We start from the raw sequence: 18,850 nt of genomic DNA on the forward strand, positions 1-18,850 counted from the left end.
TATATATATATATATATATATATATATATATATATATACACACACAGAGAACATGAAACAATGGGTGTTACCATACACACTATAAGGAGAGTGATCAGTTAAGGTGAGCTTTTATCAGCAGGAGAGAAAAAGAACTGTTTGTAGTGGTAATGAAAATGGCCCATTTCCAGCAACTGACAGTTGCTTGCTACTGTATTTTCCATTACATGCATCCGATGAAGTGGGCTGTAGCCCACGAAAGCTTATGCTCAAATAAATTTGTTAGTCTCCAAGGTGCCACAAGTACTCCTGTTCTTTTTGCGGATACAGACTAACATGGCTGCTACTCTGAAAATTGTCTTTTTGCGGCTACAGACTAACACGGCTGCTACTCTGAAAACTGTCTTGAAGGGCAGTCTCCTTAACCTTAACTGAGAATTTCTGCCTTGGAATGTTCTTAATTTTGAATGGATACAGATATAAATAAAACAGTATTCAGCAGGTTATCATTCAAAGCCTAGATGCTAGGAACTGAGGGAATTCTCAGCCAAGTGTTCGACTCCAGCTTTAACCCTGCCCCACGGTATATTTATTACATGCTCACAAAACTGGAAAACCCGCTGAACAGATTTAGCTTTTCCCTTTGCATTCTACTCAAGCCATTTACTTGCATCTGAAGAAGTGAGGTTCTTACCCATGAAAGCTTATGCTCCCAATACTTCTGTTAGTCTTAAAGGTGCCACAGGACCCTCTGTTGCTTTTTACTCAAGCCATAGTTCACCAGTGGCGATCACGACTGCGGCAAGCGCTGCAGGCTGAGCTGTAGGAGCTCAGAAACCTGGGAAGCCTTAATTTGAGAGCCTTTAAGCCAGCTGGAGGTTTCACGGCAATTTAAAAGCAATACCAGTCTAATCAGTGGAGCTTGTAACTAGGCAGCCCTGTTCAGTTGGGTGCCCTGTGCCTGCACTATACTCACTGAGAAGTAATTCCTTTTGGCTGCAATATTGGGGTTGTTGTCACTCCAGTCATACGCCAGCTCCTCTTCCTCCTTTTCATTCAGCCAGATTAACTCAGCAGTGGCTCGGGACACAAACCCGTACAGGCTCTGGAGATGCCGCAGTCGGAAGCTCGATGTTTCCTGCATACAGTGAAATAACCCACCCCTCTCGTGAGCCATAAATGGATGTTTCCCAGACTCTTCTCTCTTCCAGTGCCCCTGAAGGGGGCTGAGGACGTACAGTTACAGTACTACGTGCGGTCTGAAAAGCATTAAGTGAAAACCACCCACCCCCTGAGCAGGGGCGGCTCTAGCTTTTTTGCCGCCCCAAGCGCAGCAGGCAGGCGGCTTTCGGCGGCGCACCTGTGGGAGGTCCCCGGTCCCGCGGATTTGGCAGCATGCCTGCAGGAGGTCCGCCGGTCCCACGGCTTTGGCTAACCCGCCACCGAATTGCCACTGAATCCGCGGGACCGGTGGACCTCCTGCAGGCATGCCGCCGAAGGCAGCCTGACTGCCGCCCTCGCAGGGACCGGCAGAGCGCCCCCCGTGGCTTGCCGCCCCAGGCACGCGCTTGGAGCGCTGGTGCCTGGAGCTGCCGCTACCCCCGAGAGGATAACTCCAGCTGTGATGAGTTGCTCCAAACTGGGAAACATTTCTCATGGCATGTAAGTCAAGCAGATAAGGATAATGAGAACGGCTTAGGAAATTCGGACCCTTTGCCTTGTACACTCAGGGTTACCGGCTGAGTAAAGCCGTGGCCTCCATAAAACACAGGCCCAACCTTGCCAAAATAACCTGGTTTGCCATAAACAGGTTTCCTCTGAATTCTGAGGAAGACACTAATGTCTCCGCTCTCAATGATTGCTACTGTTCCCTCTCCCCAGCCTCACCACCAGCAGGGTATGGACCCTGTATTCTGCATCCTGTGTCAGGGGAATATGGTGCTGGGCGGAGGGGAGGGACTCTCAGGCAGCAGAGCATGCTGAGGCCATGGGCAATGCCTACTCACCATTAGCTTGCAGTACTGCGTCTCCAGCTTGCCGAGTGTTTCTGTGTAGCTCGTGCGGAAATTCTGAGACATTTTACCCTAAGAAGGAAAAATGGTTCACGTTGCCACGATATAGCTTCAATTTCAGAGCATCACCCCCCCCACATCAGCCACTTCCCCTGAGTTTTCCATGAGCAGTAAGAACCAGAAGCAGGAACGCTAGCTGTGGCAAGTGGGCTCTTCTCTGGACCGGGGTGGGGAGAGGAGAGGGAAATCAGGCTGTGGGGAGAAAGAACCTTCCACCCTCAGTGAAGGAATTGGGCTCCAAGAGAAAATAAAAAGAACGATTTACAAGAAATTGGGCTTAAGACAACAAATCAATGGGGATCAAATCTGGAGAGCACTTAAGCCTCTTCGGTTTGAGCTTTGCCTGCAGAATAAGCTAATGGTGATACATTAAAATCCTGGTTCAATGGGACACATCTTAGATTCACAGATTCTAAGGGCAGAGGGGACCACTGGGATCATCTAGTCTGACCTCCTGTACAGCACAGGTCACAGAACTTCACCAAAGGAATTCCTAGAGCAGAGCTTTTAGAGACGCATCCACCCTTGATTTAACAATTGTCAGAGATGTGGAATTCACCACAACCCTTGGTAAATTATTCCAGTGTTAATTACTCACACTGTTAAAACTACACTATTTCCAGTCTGAATTTGTCTAGCTTCAGTTTCCAGTCATTGGATCGTGTTAGTCCTTTCTCAGCTCCACTGAAGAGCCCATTATTAAATGTTTGCTCCCTATGTAGATAGTTATGGACTCTATTCAAGTGACCCCTCTTTATCAAGCTTAATAGCTTGAGCTCTTTGAGCCTATCACTAGAAGGCAGGTTTTCTAATCCTTTACTCATTCTCGGGGCTCTTCTCTGATGCTTCTCAAATTTATCAACACCCCTTGACTTGTGGCCATCAGAACTGGACACGCTATTCCAGCCGCAGTCACACCGGTGCCAAATACAGAGGTAACATTACCTCTCTACTCCTACCTTTAATAAGTCTTGATAGTTCAGAGTGCTGGGAGAGACGGCTGCACCATATACCTTCAAAGGTGCCTCACTGCAGCAGCCTCAAGTGTATTCACCCTCCAAAGCCACCAAACACTCACAGGATCTGATGTCCTGCCCCTCCTCATCACCCCGCCGAGCCTTGGCAAACTCTAGTGCCCTCAGGTACGCTATCAAGTCCGTGTCCCCTCACCTCGTACATCCTGGCCTCCTTCACGCTGGCGCCCAGATCCTCCACGCTGGAGTGGACGTGCCGCTGCGTCTCCAGCTGAGATTCCACACTCGGCAAATCACTGCCCCACTCCGCCCGCTCCAGCTTCATCTGAAACAGCCACAAATAGGCCCAGTCAATGTTCGCCATCCCAAAGAGCATGCTCAAAAGCACAGGGGCCTGGAGGTGACGTCACCTCCTAGCTCACTATTGAAGCAAGAGATGCAAAGCCCAGCCCCGGTGCAGTGTGCTCCTTAAGAGACTGACCCTAAGAGCGCTCAGGTCAATGTCCAAACTCACACTGACTTCAGGGGCAGCTGGCTCGAGCCCTGTGCTCATGTCAAACAGGAGGAGCTTGTCAGGCTGAATTAGAGACAATCTTCCACTATTCCCTGCAAACAGCAGGAGCACCATATGGGAAACCAAACCCAGCTCAGGACAAGAGGGACTTCTCAGAAACAAGAGTATCTGGTGACCAATGCCATTCCCTGTGCACCAGGGACCAGCTGCACCATCACAACGTTTGTGGTTTAAAGAAAAAAAAGACAGAAACCCCCTCACATTATTCAGTTTTCTGACTTTTTTTTAGTGCCAATACATGCAGCTGAGTCAGCCTGTAGGGCATGCACCCACCTGCATCTCTTCCACCCAAGACAGCAGCTCATACACAAATCGGAGGTTGCCTTCATCTTCAGAAGAGGAGATAGCCACAAGCTCCGCCCGGGTCATGGGCTTCCGGAACCAGGAGGTAGAGGAGGTGTGCGTGCCCTTTGTCAAGGGCTCTGCCTTCAAGCGTGTAGTGGTCAGGGTGGACGGCTGTACCAGCTCCAAGGTGGAGAAGTGACCCTTCCGGTACAGGTTAGTGCATTCCAGCCTCAGTGTAACCAGCTCATCTTGCAGCCGGACGATCCTGGAGCAGAGCGGGGGAGGGAAGACAGGAGCCGAGTTACGGATGTCTGGACTCCAGCGGATATATGGAACGACACCTGTTCTCCACAACGATCCTGCTTATCAGGGGTTTGTCTATCTTCTTCCATAACCCAAACGGAAGAAATCCCACCTCACACTCAGCTTGGGCAGAGCCACTTCCACCAGGACTCACATTCCGTGCTGCTTCATGCAGCGTATTCATGTGTCTCGGTGCCTATCCCCCTGTCAGCGATGCTTTCTCATACCCACGGCCCCTCACCTGAAGACCAGCTCCTCCAGCTGGTAGTATTTCTCATCTCGGAGGATCTGCACATCCACCTGCAGCTGCCGGATGAGCCCCTCGCACTCCTGCAGGTACATGACCACATCGGACTCGTACTGCACTGGCTGGCCAGACTCCAGGTGAGCAGCATCCTGCCGCGAGAGCTCAGAGTTACCAGGGGGACGTGTCATCCCCACTGTACTGTAAGGGACACGCAAGGCAAGAGGGCTGCGTTCTGGTTCAGCCTTCAAAGGATTCATAGACGTGACGGCCAGAAGGGATCATGGATGATCATCTCGCCTGACCTCCCGCGTAACACGAGCCAAAGAACCTCACCTACTGGCTTGTGCATCAAGTCCATAACTTCTGTTTGAGCCAGTGCAATGTCTTTTAGGAAGACATCCAGTCTCGCTATAAAGACTCCAAGTGCTGGAGAATCCACCCACCCCCTAGGCAAGTTATTCAAATATTTAGTTATCCTCACTTTAAAACGTGCACCTTGCTTCCAGTCTGAATATGTCTAGCTTCAACCACTGGCTCTGGTTACGTCTTTCCCCGCTAGCTTAAAGGGCCATCAATGATCAGAAATCATTTCCCACATAGGTACCTATACGCTTTAGGTAGGTCTACAGTGCAATCGGATTGTGACTGCAGCATGCGGAGACAAACCCGAGCTAGGTCTGAACCAGCTCAAACAACAACAGCAGCGAGACCGCAGCAGAACAGGCTATACGACCAATCCAGGCCCCTGCATGCGTACTCCAGCGGCTAACCTCCGCGGCCACAGCTTCACTGCTATTGTTATTCAAGCTAGCTAAACCAAAGCCAGCTTGGATCTCTCACACTTCTGATTGCACTGCTGACGTACCATATCAAGTCACCTCAGAACCTTCTCTTGGATCAACAGAATAGATTGAACCTCTTAAGACTCATTATAAGGCAGGTTTTCCAGACTGAACCATTCTTGTAGCTCTAGGCCGAACCCTTTCCAATTTTTCAGCATCCTTTTGGAAGCATGGACACCTGATTGGACACAATGGCTAGTAAGGGTCTCACCGATGCCATATACAAAAGTAACACCACCTCCATACTCCTACTTGACGTTCCCCTGCTAATACACCCAACCATCGCCTTCACCTTCTTAGCTACGGCACAGCACTGGGAGCTCTTGTTCCACCATGAACCCCACGCCCTCTTCAGAATAAGCTCAACATCCCAAGGGCGAGGTGCTGAGGTCTAAGCAGAAAGGCAGCTCTGCCAGGCTATAGAGGCAAGTGAGGTGGGTTCCAGGGAAGGAAAGAGGACAATGGACAGGAGGCAGGAGGTGATCCTGGGAGACTGACACCAACACTCACGGCTTGCAGTGTGTTCCTTGCCAGAGTGAGTTTTTCTTCACAGCTCAGAGCACCATTCTGAATTTTGTTAGCGATTTGTAGCAGCAATTCCAGCCTGCGACCAAAGAAATAAAATCAGACACACCAGCCTCTCCGGGACACCGTCAGCCACCATAGCGGTGGCAGAAGAGAGAATTCTCAACAGGGATCCAGTAAGCTCTACCTTCCCACAGTTCAGTACCAACCTCTCCACTGCTGGCCGCAACGACTTCTCGCGCTCCAGCATCTCTATGATCAGCTTGCCCCATTCCTCCTCCACGTCATTGGGGTGGTAACCCTGGGGCAGCTTGATGCGGCCGAATTCAATCCATACCTGGAAGCACAGTAGCAGAACAGCTTCTCTTACCCTGCTCTATTACACCATTGACAGCATCTGAGTGACCTATTCCATTCACACCTATTGGGAGAGGAGGGCACCAGTCTTCTTGGCTATAGCTCTGCATACCCCTAACCTGAAGGTAGCTCCCTCTACACCGCCTTGAGAGCGGCTGCCTCTGTCCTCAGACCACCCTCTCTGAACCACGCAGCCAAGGGGCTAACACACTGCTGGAAGGTGCTTGGATACCAAAGTGATCGGAGCAGCAGGAGAACCTATGCCTCAGTAGGGTTGGCTCAGCAATGCTGCTTGCGTTATAATATACCCTCAGGGTTATTTCTGTTTCTCTGTTTCAAAACAAATCCAAATTGAACGTACACTAAATCTTGAAAAACAAAATGTTCCCAGGGACCAGTCACGCAGCTGAGAAGTCTCTTACCTCTAGTAGTTTATACAACTCCTCTATCCTTCCTTTTTCTTGTTCTTTTGTTGGGATTTCTGTTTCTTTGAAGTGTATGTACTGATTATAAAGTGCCTGAAATGGGAGACAGCTGTATCAGCACACAGCCCTAGGCACCATCTTGTGCTACCACCGGTTAAGCCCAAAGCCAACAACTGGTACCAGACACTCCAAGGAAACCCTTACCTTTAGCTCAACAGGGTTCTGGGGGAAGGATGTATCTGACATGAGTATCGTGTGCTGTTTGATCCAGGGGATGAGGGAGTCCACGCGGTTCTGGTACTCTAGCCACCTTGAATCCACCTCCTGGGCGGAAAAGGGGGAGCCATTTGAAGTGCTAATACTGGAAAGCAGCTCCACAAAGCAACAGGCAAAAATATCGCAGCTGGGCCCCAATACGTTGCCAGCCAAAGCAGGGGAGAGAACAAACAGAACGTGCATCACCGCGACTCAGACTGGCGACATCTGCAGCACAACCCAAGCTGAAAGCGCCTCCCCCTCTTGTGATGCAGTTTCACCGGCACAGAAGGGAAAGCAGGACCTTGCTATAAGTTGCTATCTCCAGGGCATCACAGAGCTATGTTACGCCGCTGCCCAGAGCGGAGAATTCAGTGCACAGTCTCAGGCTGGTCACACGTACCCACGGAGAACCAAGGGACTTGCACAGGAGAATTAAAGGGCAGCCCCACCTTACTAGGGAAGCTGTAAATTGCCCCACGCTGCTCCAGCAGTGGCAAGCTGACATGAGCTCCAACCCCCACTTCTCTCTCCTGATTCCAGTCTCTGTGCTGGGTGGACCCTCAATGCCTGCTAAGCAGCACAAACCTCCACTGCTTTTTTCTTTTTTTTTTTTTTTTTGGAGATACCATCTGTTGTGGCTGGAGATAAGGAAGACAACTCACGCCACCCCCAGTCATGACACAGGGTGCTTACAGACCAGCCTTTCATAGAATTGAGGGTCAGAAGGTGTAAAAAGCAGCAGTTCTTACTATCGCACTGATCCCGTCTCCTCCCTCGGGGACCTTGGGAAAGGCATCGTAGATTGAAGACACATAAGTTATCACAGACTTCTCATCTGGAGATGGGACATCCACATCTGGGGCAAGGGGACAAAGAAACCCAAGTCAGAGGGGTAAGAGGGGGAGAGGTAATCTTCTACCCAGCTGGGTCAATCACCATCGTCTCACCTTCGGCATCCAGCAACCGGGTGACTCCAAGCCTCTCTGCAACCTCAAAGGCCTGTTCCAGATTCTCCCGGTTACTCTGTATCTGCACCCGCTCCATGTCCACCATATCCGGCCTGTAAGACACGGCCAACAGCTCAGAGACAGCCACCTTCACACCTAGCCAAGGTGACACTCTGCTTCTGGTACCTCACCGTGCGTTCACAGCCAGACACCGCTAACCACACATGATACACAGGTACATGGAGACCAAGGAGGAGGAGGGAGGCTCCTAACACTACAAAGGCGGTCGCCAGTGATTCCCCCAAGGTGCCAGGAGCAAGCACTGTTAATGCAACCGGGTATGCAATTTTGCAATAGGACATAAAGTGCAAATGAGGATTAGGACCAGAAGATCTTCACGTTCAAGGCAAGAAAACCAGAGACTTCCTGGCTAGTTCTTTGAATCTGCTACATCCAGCTGAGTGCTGGGGGTACACACTGCTTAGGACTCCTAACCCCACAAACAGTTACCCTCCCCCCTTTTCCATCTTCAAGGGGGGCATTTTGGCATGAGATTTCCAATTCCTTCTGCAGAGTGCTCATGACCCCACTCCTTTCTATTTGGGGGATTCCCCATGGTCAGTCAGTCACTGCCTGACAAAGGGTAACCCAGGTGACAGATGTTGTCTGGAGACATTTTATGATGCTTTGACCCTACTGACAATTTTTGCTCATCTCCTTCACCCTCAACAGCGTGGTCTAGTGGTCAAAGCCAGGAGTCAGCCCTGCTGCGTTCTAATCCCAGCGCCACCACCAACTCACTGTGCAGCCGAGAGGGAGAGATAATACCACTTGCCTAGCTGCTCACAAGGAGCTTTATGAGAGGCTTAATTGCGGCTTCAAGAGAGCCTGGAAATGCTCAGATGGAAGGTGCCACTGAAGTGCTAAGTATTATTAGTCACTGAGAGCAGAGTGGGAACTGACAACATTAACAGCACAGCAGCACCTCCATAATCTGGTTTTAAAGCTTTTCTCCCCCCTTGCTAAAAGGCCAACACTCCTTGCAATTGTGCGTGTGCTCAACCTTTTCTGCTGCCGGAGCAGAGCGCCCCTCCTCCATTATTCTATGTTGGGCAGAACTAGGATTTCAAGGTACAGACTGTTAAATGCAAAGAGAGAACAAGGAGCCTTAACCTCCCCCATAGCCAAGCCAGACTCCTCTCTGTGTACCTGTATCTGTGAATGAGAGCATTGAACATCTTCCCGTCGCTCCAGCACGAAGAGAAGTTGGTGCACTTCACTCCCACGTAACCCGCAGTCACCTTCTGCGTCCACAGAAGCAGCTTCTCCTTAGCGGACATGTCCCCTGACTCCCCACTGATGTAGATATCGGAGATCTGTAAAGACATGGTATCGCTGGTTACACGGCACTTTGGAAGCAGGAAGAACCCTGTTGGGCAAGTTATGCAGATTTTATTTCTATATATACACATTGTACGTGGGGTCTCAGGAGCCAGTCTCATATGAAAAGTCCAAGCCAGGGATCCATATCTAAAGACAGGTTTCAGAGTGGTAGCTATGTTAATCTGTATCAGCAAAAACAACGTGGAGTCCTTGTGGCACCTTAGAGACTAACAAATTTATTTGGGCATAAGGTTTCGTGGGCTAGAACCCACTTCATCAGAATGGAAAATACAGTAGCAGGTATATATATGTGTATAGGTATATATATATATGTGTGTGTGTGTGTGTGTGTGTGTATATATATATATATATATATATATATACACACACATACACAGTACATGAAAAGATGGGAGTTGCCATACCAAGTGGGGGGTCAAGTGCATCTGATGAAGTGGGTTCCATCCCACGAAAGCTTATGCCCAAATAAATTTTTTGGTCTCTAAGGTGCCACAATGACTCCTCGTTATATCTAAAGACAAGTTACGTGAGTACAGCACCTCTATTTTTACTGCCACAATTGCTAGGATTGGTGCAGACTAAAACGAACTGAAAGCTGAGGGCAGGGCAAATTCAGAGTAACTGCACGTAACTTGACTGAAGGCTTTTCAGAGCAAAGGAAGTTTGATTAAAGAGATGCTCTAGCCTGTGAGCTTTGAAATGGACTAATATTGCAGCCTGGGATGCATAACCAGGGGAATCTCGAGTAGGAGTAGAGAGGTTATTTTACCTCTGTATTTGGTACTGGTGCAACTGCTGCTGAAATACTCGGTCCCGTTCTAATGCCCACAATCCAAGGAGGTTGACAAATTGGAGAGGGTTCAGAGAAGAGCCACGAGAATGATTAAAGGATTAGAAAACCTGCCTTCTAGTGATAAACTAAATAGATGGCGCGCTTTGAGTCTAACAAAGAGAAGGTCAAAGGGTCACATGATTATATCCTATAAGTACCTACATGGGGAACAACTATTTAATAATGGGCTCTTCAGTCTAGCAGAGAAACGTCTAACACGATCCAAGGGCTGGAAGTTGAAGCTAAACAAATTCAGACTGGCAATAAGGTGTCAATTTTTGACAGTGAGAATACTTAACCATTGGAACAACTGACCAAGGATCACGGTGGATTCTCCATGACTGACACTTTTTGAATCAAGATTGGATGTTTCTCTAAAAGATCTGCTCTAGGAATTATTTTGGGGCAGTTCTATGGCTAATCAGCTAATCACAGTGGTCCCTTCTGGCACTGGAATCTATGAATATCAAGAATTCCAATTTTTACCACCCTCCCCTTCCCCTTTAAATAGTCTCTCCTGAAATGCTTTCATGTAATTTTTTTTTTTAATTTTAAAAAAGTTAAAGGTTTTTTTGCTCCCCTGGTGAGGTTTAGTAGGGTCTTCTGGGCAGCCTCATCAATTACACTAGCTAAGGCCCAGCGCTCCTTTCTCATCCCCTTTCTCTGTACACACTCCTGGCTGCTGCTTCTGCAGTTTCAGCTTTGCTGCTTCTGTTATGGGGGGAAGGGTAAACACCAACAACAGTGAAACTGACAGTGCACACAGCGCTGTCAAATGCACAAAGCTAACAACATGAAAAAAGGCAAAAAAAGATATTTTTCCTTTAAGCTCTTTTTCAGTTATTGTGATTTTTAGCGGTTACCTGTAACAATGGTAAGTGCGACATTTTCAGCTGGAAATGTAATTTTGCCCTTTAATTCATCCAGCCAGTCAATACAGCCTACCTACACGTCATCTTTTCTGCACTTCTCCCAGAGAGCACCACAAGAGAGCACCCCTAGAGAATCACAGTGGTGAGCGCTTTGGAAATACCTGAGACAAACAGACAGGGCAGTGGGGTGAAGGTGCTGGAAGACAGAGAGAAAAATGCCCTTCATTTGCCCCTGTGTTTAAGAGCCAGACACCACACACTGTTAGCATGTCCTGGTGATTTACCTTGTGCCCTTTGAAATGTATCTTTCTGAGGGACGTGCATGGAGAACAAGTAGCAATACTCCAGAAAAACAAACAAATTCCAGGGCATTAGCAGCAGGTGGAGATGGGAGAAGCCTCTAAACCCTGGTCTTAGAAAGATTTTCCTACCAGAACAAAGTCCTGCTTGGCTAGATGGCTGTATACCAAGCCCAGCTAGAGTCAGCATTGCAGATAACATCTTTCAACAGAGTCTGCCAATCAGAGCATCTCTGCCTCCTATGATGGCTACAGACAGCTTATCAGGACACCTTTTCCTCCCATGCTGAATTCAGAGAAGCAGCAAGAAATCGTGTCTGGCTGAGCACTCTGGGGTAAAGTACTGGTGCATGGACTGGATCCATCTACTGCCAGGAGACTGCAGAAATGGGCCTGTTCTTACAATCTAGCTGCGCTCCCTCTGTGCTGCTGAAGATTCCCAGGCTCAACTCAGCATAAGATTCACCCAAGCTCTGACAGCAACGCCCCTGCTTGTGCCTAACAATGAATGTCTTCATTCTAAATAAATCCAAGACACAGAGCTCGAGCCAGAGTCCCCTGGAATGGAGGATACTAAACTTAAGTGTTACTGGCTAGACACTGCCAGGGGTCAGGGTTTCTCGTGATCACCTTGAACACACAGCACCTACAGCTGACCTCCGACCCCTTGTTTACCCTGCCTGCTCTCCTCCCATCCCTCACTCACTTCTTTGTCCAGCCACCCCTTAGGTATAGTCTGTTTAGGCTGTAAACCAGGGACTGTCACTGACTATGTTTGCACAGTGCCTAGCGTGGCAGACAGGGCAGCTTTGCACTATATCTTTGGAAAACTATATTGTATTAAATGTATGGCCAGTTTGTGTCTCACTGTGAGCCAGGGATTGTGTTCACTCCACGGATGATGACCCATCACGTTGTTCGTTTTAAGAACACTTTCAGTGCAAATTTGACAAAATGCAAAGAAGGTACCAACGTGAAATTTTTAAAGATAGCTACAGCACTCGACCCAAGGTTTAAGAATCTGAAGTGCCTTCCAAAATCTGAGAGGGACGAGGTGTGGAGCATGCTTTCAGAAGTCTTAAAAGAGCAGCACTCTGATGCGGAAACTACAGAACCCAAACTGCCAAAAAAGAAAATCAACCTTCTGCTGGTGGCATCTGACCGGGGCCGTCCTTACCCATACACAAAGTACGCAGCTGTGTAGGGCACCAGGAAATTTGGGGCACCAAATTTACTGGTGCCCTATGCAGCTGCGTGCTGCTCCAGCCCCTGCTCCGCCCCACTCCGCCCCTTCCCCAAGCCCCCGCCCCTGCTCCTCCCCATCCTGCCTCTTCCCGCTCCAGCCCCACCCCTGAAGACTGCAGCACGGCTGGGCCTGCACTCACCAGCAGCGGGAAGTGCAGCAGCCCGGCCTCAGCCGCGCCACCGGTGAGTGCTGGGGGATGGTTCCCCCCGTCCTCCAAGCCAGCCCCACACCCCTCCACACGGAGGCCTGGGCCCCCCCCACCCCCGCGGGAAGGCTGCCTAGGGTCCCAGAATAGTTGGGGCCAGCTCTGCATCTGACTCAGATGATGAAAATGAACATGCATTGATCCACACTGCTTTGGATCGTTATCTAGCAGAATAGTGGTTGAAGCATCAAGGGACATATGAATCTTTAGCGCATCTGGCATGTAACTATCTTGCGACACTGGCTACAACAGTGCCTGTTCTCACTTTCAGGTGCTATTGTAAACAAGAAGCAGGCAGCATTATCATCTGGAAATGTAAAACAAACTTGTTTGTTTCAGCGATTGGCTGAACAAGAAGTAGGACTGACTGGACTTGTAGGCTCTAAAGTTTTACACTGGTTTGTTTCTGAATGCAGGTTGTTGTGGGTTTTTTTGTACATAATTCTACATTTGTAAGTTCAACTTTCATGATAAAGAGATTGCACCACAATACTTGTATTAGGTGAATTTAAAAATACTATTTGTTTTGTTTTTTACAATGCAAAAACTTGTAATCAAAAATAAATATAAAGCGAGCACTGTACACTTTGTATTCTGTGTTGTAATTGAAATCAATATATTTGAACATGTAGAAAACATCCAAAATATTTACAAATGGTATTTATAATATTTTAAATGGTATTCTATTATTGTTTAACAGCGCGATTGAGATTAATTTTTTTCACCTGGCTCCTACTGCTCACAGTGTCCAGCGCCAGTGAAGATTCCCCTTGCAGGGAAGGGAAAGGAAACTGCAGGGCTAGAGGCAAAGGATCCTCCCTCCCCCCAGACGTCTGAGGAAGACTGCGGAAGCACAAAGAGGAGTGGCAGTAGTGTAATTGGTATGCCGCTGCTCACCTCCCTCTCTGGAGTCTGACACTCTTATCACACAAAAAACTGCTCTTTGTCAGTTGCTGCCACACAGCCGGCTTTGGCTTTAACTCTTCCGGACCCAAAACAGGGATTTCCTTAAAGCAATGGGCTGATAGACCAACAGGATCACATGACACAGCAGCTTGCGAGGCACCATGGCCATAACAAATGCACGATGCACCTCGCGTACCGTCTAAATAACTAACAACATAGTCGTCCGTCCCCAGATTACTGGGCCTTTGCCTGCCTCACTCCCCAGGCTGGAGGAAGGGACAGAAAATGCAGCTACATCCGCAGGATCCCCTCATGCCCCATATATGGGATGGATGCTCCACTGTACTACTAATACTGAGGGGCAGTACCACCACCTCCTCCTTTAAAAGCCTGCTCTTGGGATAAAGGAATCTGAGAGACGGGGTGATGAGCATATGGAACCTGAAGCTCAAGCACAGAACCTTCCTTACTCATGCATCAGCTCACAAAATTCCTCTGATTTTTTTTTAAAAGATCAACCACTTTTATCAAGACAGCAGTGCTCTGTTCCCACTGATCTTGGTGTCTAGAATCATAGAATATCAGGGTTGGAAGGGACCTCAGGAGGTCATCTAGTCCAAGCCCCTGCTCAAAGCAGGACCAATCCCCAGACAGATTTTTACCCCAGATCCCTAAGTGGCCCCCTCAAGGATTCAACTCACAACCCTGGGTTTAGCAAGGCAATGCTCAAACCACTGAGCTATCCCTCCCCCCTAAATACAGAGCTGCCTTCTCCAGTACATCAAGGTAATGGCCGTGGCCCAACAAGCCAAAATATTCAGCATCAAGCTCCTTTTACCTACTGATCCCTACATCTCATGGGCCAAGCCCCATTCCCAGCAGCCCAAACCGTGCTGAGAATCTGGACCGAGGTACTCAAGTCCATCACAAACCAGAGGAGGCCCTTCCACTCCCCAAATTGCAGAGAATAGTGACGCCCTCCTCTGAAGCAACCCCCAAAACAAACGCAGCATCTTCTGCCACCCACAGCTCCAAATACAAACACAAGAGACCTCTGGCCACAAGTCCAAAATACAAGGAGACAATTTCACTGCCCCCAAAGCATAACATGCAATAACCAATCTCTTCCAGCAACCCCTCCTATATCACCAGGGCCTTGAGCCAAAAACCCAGCGTACACTCATCTAGCCCTTCCCAGGCCAAAATACATCCCACTAGCCGATGCTCACCCAACCCCTTTGACTATCCGAGCCACAGCACTCCTTCCAATCACTCCCTTTTCTGTTCGCATTCCCCTGGACCACGAACAGCATTGCTGCTTCAGGGCAGGAGTCTATTGCCCGAGAGGAGATGGACTCGGACTGGCTGAGTTCACCTTCACCCCAGAGGAGTGAGGCCGCTTTTCCTCTTTGGAATCACACTGGGTTGACAAGAACTAGACAGGACACCTGTAACACGAGCGCCTTCCCTCTCTCTGCTGATTAACGACCCAACCAAGCTTCTCTGTTTGAATTGCTCTCTGCCCTACCATGCTACAGGTTTGAGGCTGAATCGGGGGGGGGGGGGGGCCCCCCCCCTTTCCAATGGTGTCCCCTATACACTCTAGGCTCTTCTGGTCTCTGCCCCCTTTCCACCCCACAGAGTGACAGCTGCCAACAAAAGTACTTGGTAAGTCATCAGTGATGGCAGTTTCAACTCTTCCCCCCCCCACTGATAAATGCTAGAAAATGCTACTAAAGCCAGGGACGTCACTACTGAATGTTGCTGCCTGGCCCGGTCTGGCTGCAATGCACCCATTTTTAGGACCATTCTAACAAGCCTCCTTCCTAACCACCACACTTTGCAATACCGCCCCTTCCCCCATTTTTAATTAGTGCCAACATTTCACAGGAATGTTAAATGCGTGCAAAGGGCGGCGCGTGCATGCCACACAAGTGTCAGAACGGAGGGAATGTGCTGTTAGCAACCCCTTGAAAGTGGGTGAACATGCTAACTACAGTCAGTGCATCTCGAGTGACACACAGGCAATTACACCTAAAACACAAGTAATTGCCTTCCCACATCCTCCTGCTTCTACTTCGAGTGCTGTTCCAGCTCTCTACCTGCACACTCTAGGTAGACTACAGGGTAGAGGCAGCAAAGTACAAACAGGGTCAGTCTACAAGCAAACAGCCCATGCACTCCCTGCTCTCCTAATCTGACATTCCTAACAGATGGCCATTCAAATTACACCTGTGGACTATCAGAGCCATGCAGCTCCTCAGGGTGGAGACAGATGCTTCTTCAGCATTCTGAGTCGGATTTAACCGGCCACTTCTCCATATGTGGCTGTAATTCACAGCGCCAGACACAGGGTTAAGCAGACTGGAGTCAACTGGGAAGAAAACTCTCCCAGGGAAATGGAGGGCTGGGCTGGATCACTGATATTCAGGACAGCATCCCCCCGTCTCTGAAAGACGGTTCAGTAAATGAATACAAGCACTGACCTTTCCTCCAGAAGGCTTCATGGCCTTCTCCGTCCTGCCCCTCTGAACCTGGCTGTCCTCCTGTGCAGGGAGTGTGCAGCCATCTTCCAAGATCGACCCCGAGATCTGACTGGCTACAATATCCCTGGTGGGCTGATGGGACGAGTCACTCCCATATCCTGAGGAGGGCTGGGCAGTGCTGGTGGTCTGCCCGCTGAAAGAAGAGTCACTCTGTGAGGCAGGTAGTTTAGTGCCAGGCTGGGTCCAGGTGCCTTCTCCCCCCTTGAGGGCAGGTTTCTCTCGTGACAATGACAGCCTTTGGGACTTCTCAAAGCCTTGGTTTTCCACCTGGTCCACCATGGGCGACGGCGTGGACAATTCTGAGATGGTGCCTGGCTCTACAAACCACGAACCTGTCCATGTGGCACTTGAAATACTTTCATTCCCTTCTTCTGTATCCCAGGCCTCCGGAGACCTGCCAGCCTCCACCGAAGCTGCAGGCTTCTCTGGCCCTTGTCCACCCGCTGGCTCCTCTCTAGACACCGCGTTACACCTGGACACAAGCTGGTCTTCATCCCTCCTCTGGTAGTCTTTGACTGCAGTCTCCCTTTGTAAAGGCAACAGCACAGCTCTGCTGCTGCCAGCTCCTGTCCTTTGAAATTCAACCAGCCTGCTCACAGCCTTCTCACAGTTCTTCTCCGCAGGGTTGTCTAGCAGGCGTGCAATGACTGTGGTGCCCTCCTCAGGGGAACGCCTCCTGCCCCCAGACCCTGAGGGCCAGTGCTCGACCACCAGCTGAGCCTTCTGGACTTCCCCTTGAAATCTCTCTTTCACCTGTACAAGGAGACCCTGAGGCAGTGCCTCTGGACTTGAGCTGGGATTAGGATCCGGGGGCTGTGAAGTGCCTTGGTGCAGGGTCTTGGCAATTTCCTCTCCTCCCTCCTGCTGAGGCTGTACTTTGAACTTCTCCATTGCCTCATCATCTTCAGCAATCTCCGTGCCCAGCAAGGGCTGCTCCTTGGGATTTGCCTCTGGCACCGTTCTCTTCTTCCCCCTCCGCTTCCGTTTAAAACGAACCCTTTTTTGGGGGGACAGAGGAGCCTTTCCTGGGCCAGCAGCCTGTTCTTTCGGTTCCTTAACGCAGCCCAGAGAATTCCCCATCTCTTCCAAGCAGAAAATGCCAGCAATAATGCAGCTAAGCTGGTCCCAGGCTCCTGGATAAATCCTGACCTTAGCTTCATCAGCTTAGATGCACATTTTAAAACACGCAGCACTGCGGGCAATCCCCCATATTCTCTCTCTCACCCTCACTCACACATACGGAGTCACTCCCAGCTGCTGCTGTTCCAGACAGCCATCTTACAGACTAGGAGCTGCAACAAGACAAATTCAAAGCATCTCACTGCAGTTCAGAAATCACTTGACCTAAAAGCAGACAGAGACCGGATTGGCTGCAGCTTTCTCTCTCCAAATATGAGGTAATTGGAGCACTGCCCTCGGTAACACAAACAGAAAGCAAGAACCAGACAGAAATCGGGGGAGAGGGAGGGAGGGAGAGGCTGGGGGAGGATGTGGGGGTGGGGGGGGGGAGAAAGGAGGGTGGGAAGTCAGAAAAAGGGAGGTTGAGCAAAGGTAGCATAAAGAAAAGGGTGGGGAGAAGTAGGGGGAAGCACGGAGGAGACGGGGAGACTCAGCCTGCATACCAACGGGAAATCCCATGGCCAACGCTGCTGCGTGGGAAACCCACAAATTCCTGCCCCTACACGGAAACAGATTCCTCTGGGCTACGGTCAAGGCGTTTGGGAGGGTCTGCTCACACTGCCAGATGTTTACTCTGAGTCTGTATTCCTGACTGTTGTCAAATAAACAGCCTCCAACTGCTCCACTCTGGCTTTAGGCAGGCTGCTTTTCCTCCAATCACAGCGGAGGAGCATACGGCGGGAGTGGAACCTCCCCAAAGGGTTAACCATCCTTATCGCTGCACAGGACAGCCGATTGCAGAGCAGCTTGGGCACCGTTAGAGAAGGGGAGTCTCTGGGTGCTGAAACGTTAGGTCAGCAGCACACACCCTAGTGCGATTTCCGATGGCGGAGCAGCAGAGTGCATTAGTGCCCATCCTACCTTCTTCCTGCATCCCCAAGGTGAACTCAAGCTCCCCTGCCCAGTGCTACCACGGCCATGTCACCCTTCCACCCTACGCAGAGTCACGCGATGGGGACCAGAGCCCCACAGGACTCAGTGGTCACCGTCTCCACAACACACACACACATGCACTTTGTGACTAAAACCCAGCACCCTGCCTGCCCCACCCCTCCCCAGAGAGTGGGGATTTGGCTGGGTTGGAAGAGGGAGCTCTGACCGTTCCCTTCCTTATAGCAAAACACACGTCACGCACTAGACACCTGCAGCAGCCACCCCGCCCTCTGCCAAACAGAGCCCAATGGCAGAGCAGCAAACAGCCGAGTGGCCAACTGCAACTTTCCAAACCCAGAGACACCAGCTCCTACGGCTGCTCCCTCCTAGTGCCCCTGAGCTGAGGTTTCATTCGTTTCCTTCCAAGCCTCCTCTCAACCAGCAAGGGGCTTGTTCGTGTCAAGATAAAAGGCAAAACAAACTACGGGCCCACCTCTCCCGCGCAGGGTTTGCACCAGTAGGGTTACCATATTTCAACACTGAAAAAAGAGGACACTCCACGGGGGTCTGGCCCTGCCCCAACTCCGCCCCTTCCCCACCCCCAGCCCCTTCCCCAAAGCCTCTGCCCCAACTCTGCCCCCTCCTCTGAGCACCCTGCATTCCCCCTCCTCCCTCCTGCTCTGATCTTGGTTGGGGGTTG

General features: G+C 50.1%; 1 protein-coding gene across 1 annotated transcript in view; it reads right to left on the reverse strand.

Annotated features, from left to right (window-relative positions):
- MACF1 (microtubule actin crosslinking factor 1) overlaps positions 1–18,850 on the reverse strand; it is a 232,691-nt gene that overhangs the window by 129,503 nt on the left and 84,338 nt on the right. Inside the window, exons 6-17 of the mRNA XM_029912665.1 lie at positions 8,998–9,164; positions 7,789–7,901; positions 7,591–7,697; positions 6,788–6,907; positions 6,581–6,676; positions 6,011–6,138; positions 5,787–5,880; positions 4,429–4,583; positions 3,873–4,149; positions 3,222–3,350; positions 1,986–2,063; positions 956–1,117 (exon numbers count right to left, since the gene is read on the reverse strand). Of these exons, the coding sequence (XP_029768525.1) occupies positions 956–1,117; positions 1,986–2,063; positions 3,222–3,350; positions 3,873–4,149; positions 4,429–4,583; positions 5,787–5,880; positions 6,011–6,138; positions 6,581–6,676; positions 6,788–6,907; positions 7,591–7,697; positions 7,789–7,901; positions 8,998–9,164 (1,626 nt within the window). The remainder of the gene's footprint in view (positions 1–955; positions 1,118–1,985; positions 2,064–3,221; positions 3,351–3,872; positions 4,150–4,428; positions 4,584–5,786; positions 5,881–6,010; positions 6,139–6,580; positions 6,677–6,787; positions 6,908–7,590; positions 7,698–7,788; positions 7,902–8,997; positions 9,165–18,850) is intronic.

Source organism: Terrapene carolina, unplaced genomic scaffold (genome assembly GCF_002925995.2).
Source record: "Terrapene carolina triunguis isolate 2854851 unplaced genomic scaffold, T_m_triunguis-2.0 Scaffold236, whole genome shotgun sequence".
Lineage (NCBI taxonomy): Eukaryota > Metazoa > Chordata > Testudines > Emydidae > Terrapene > Terrapene triunguis.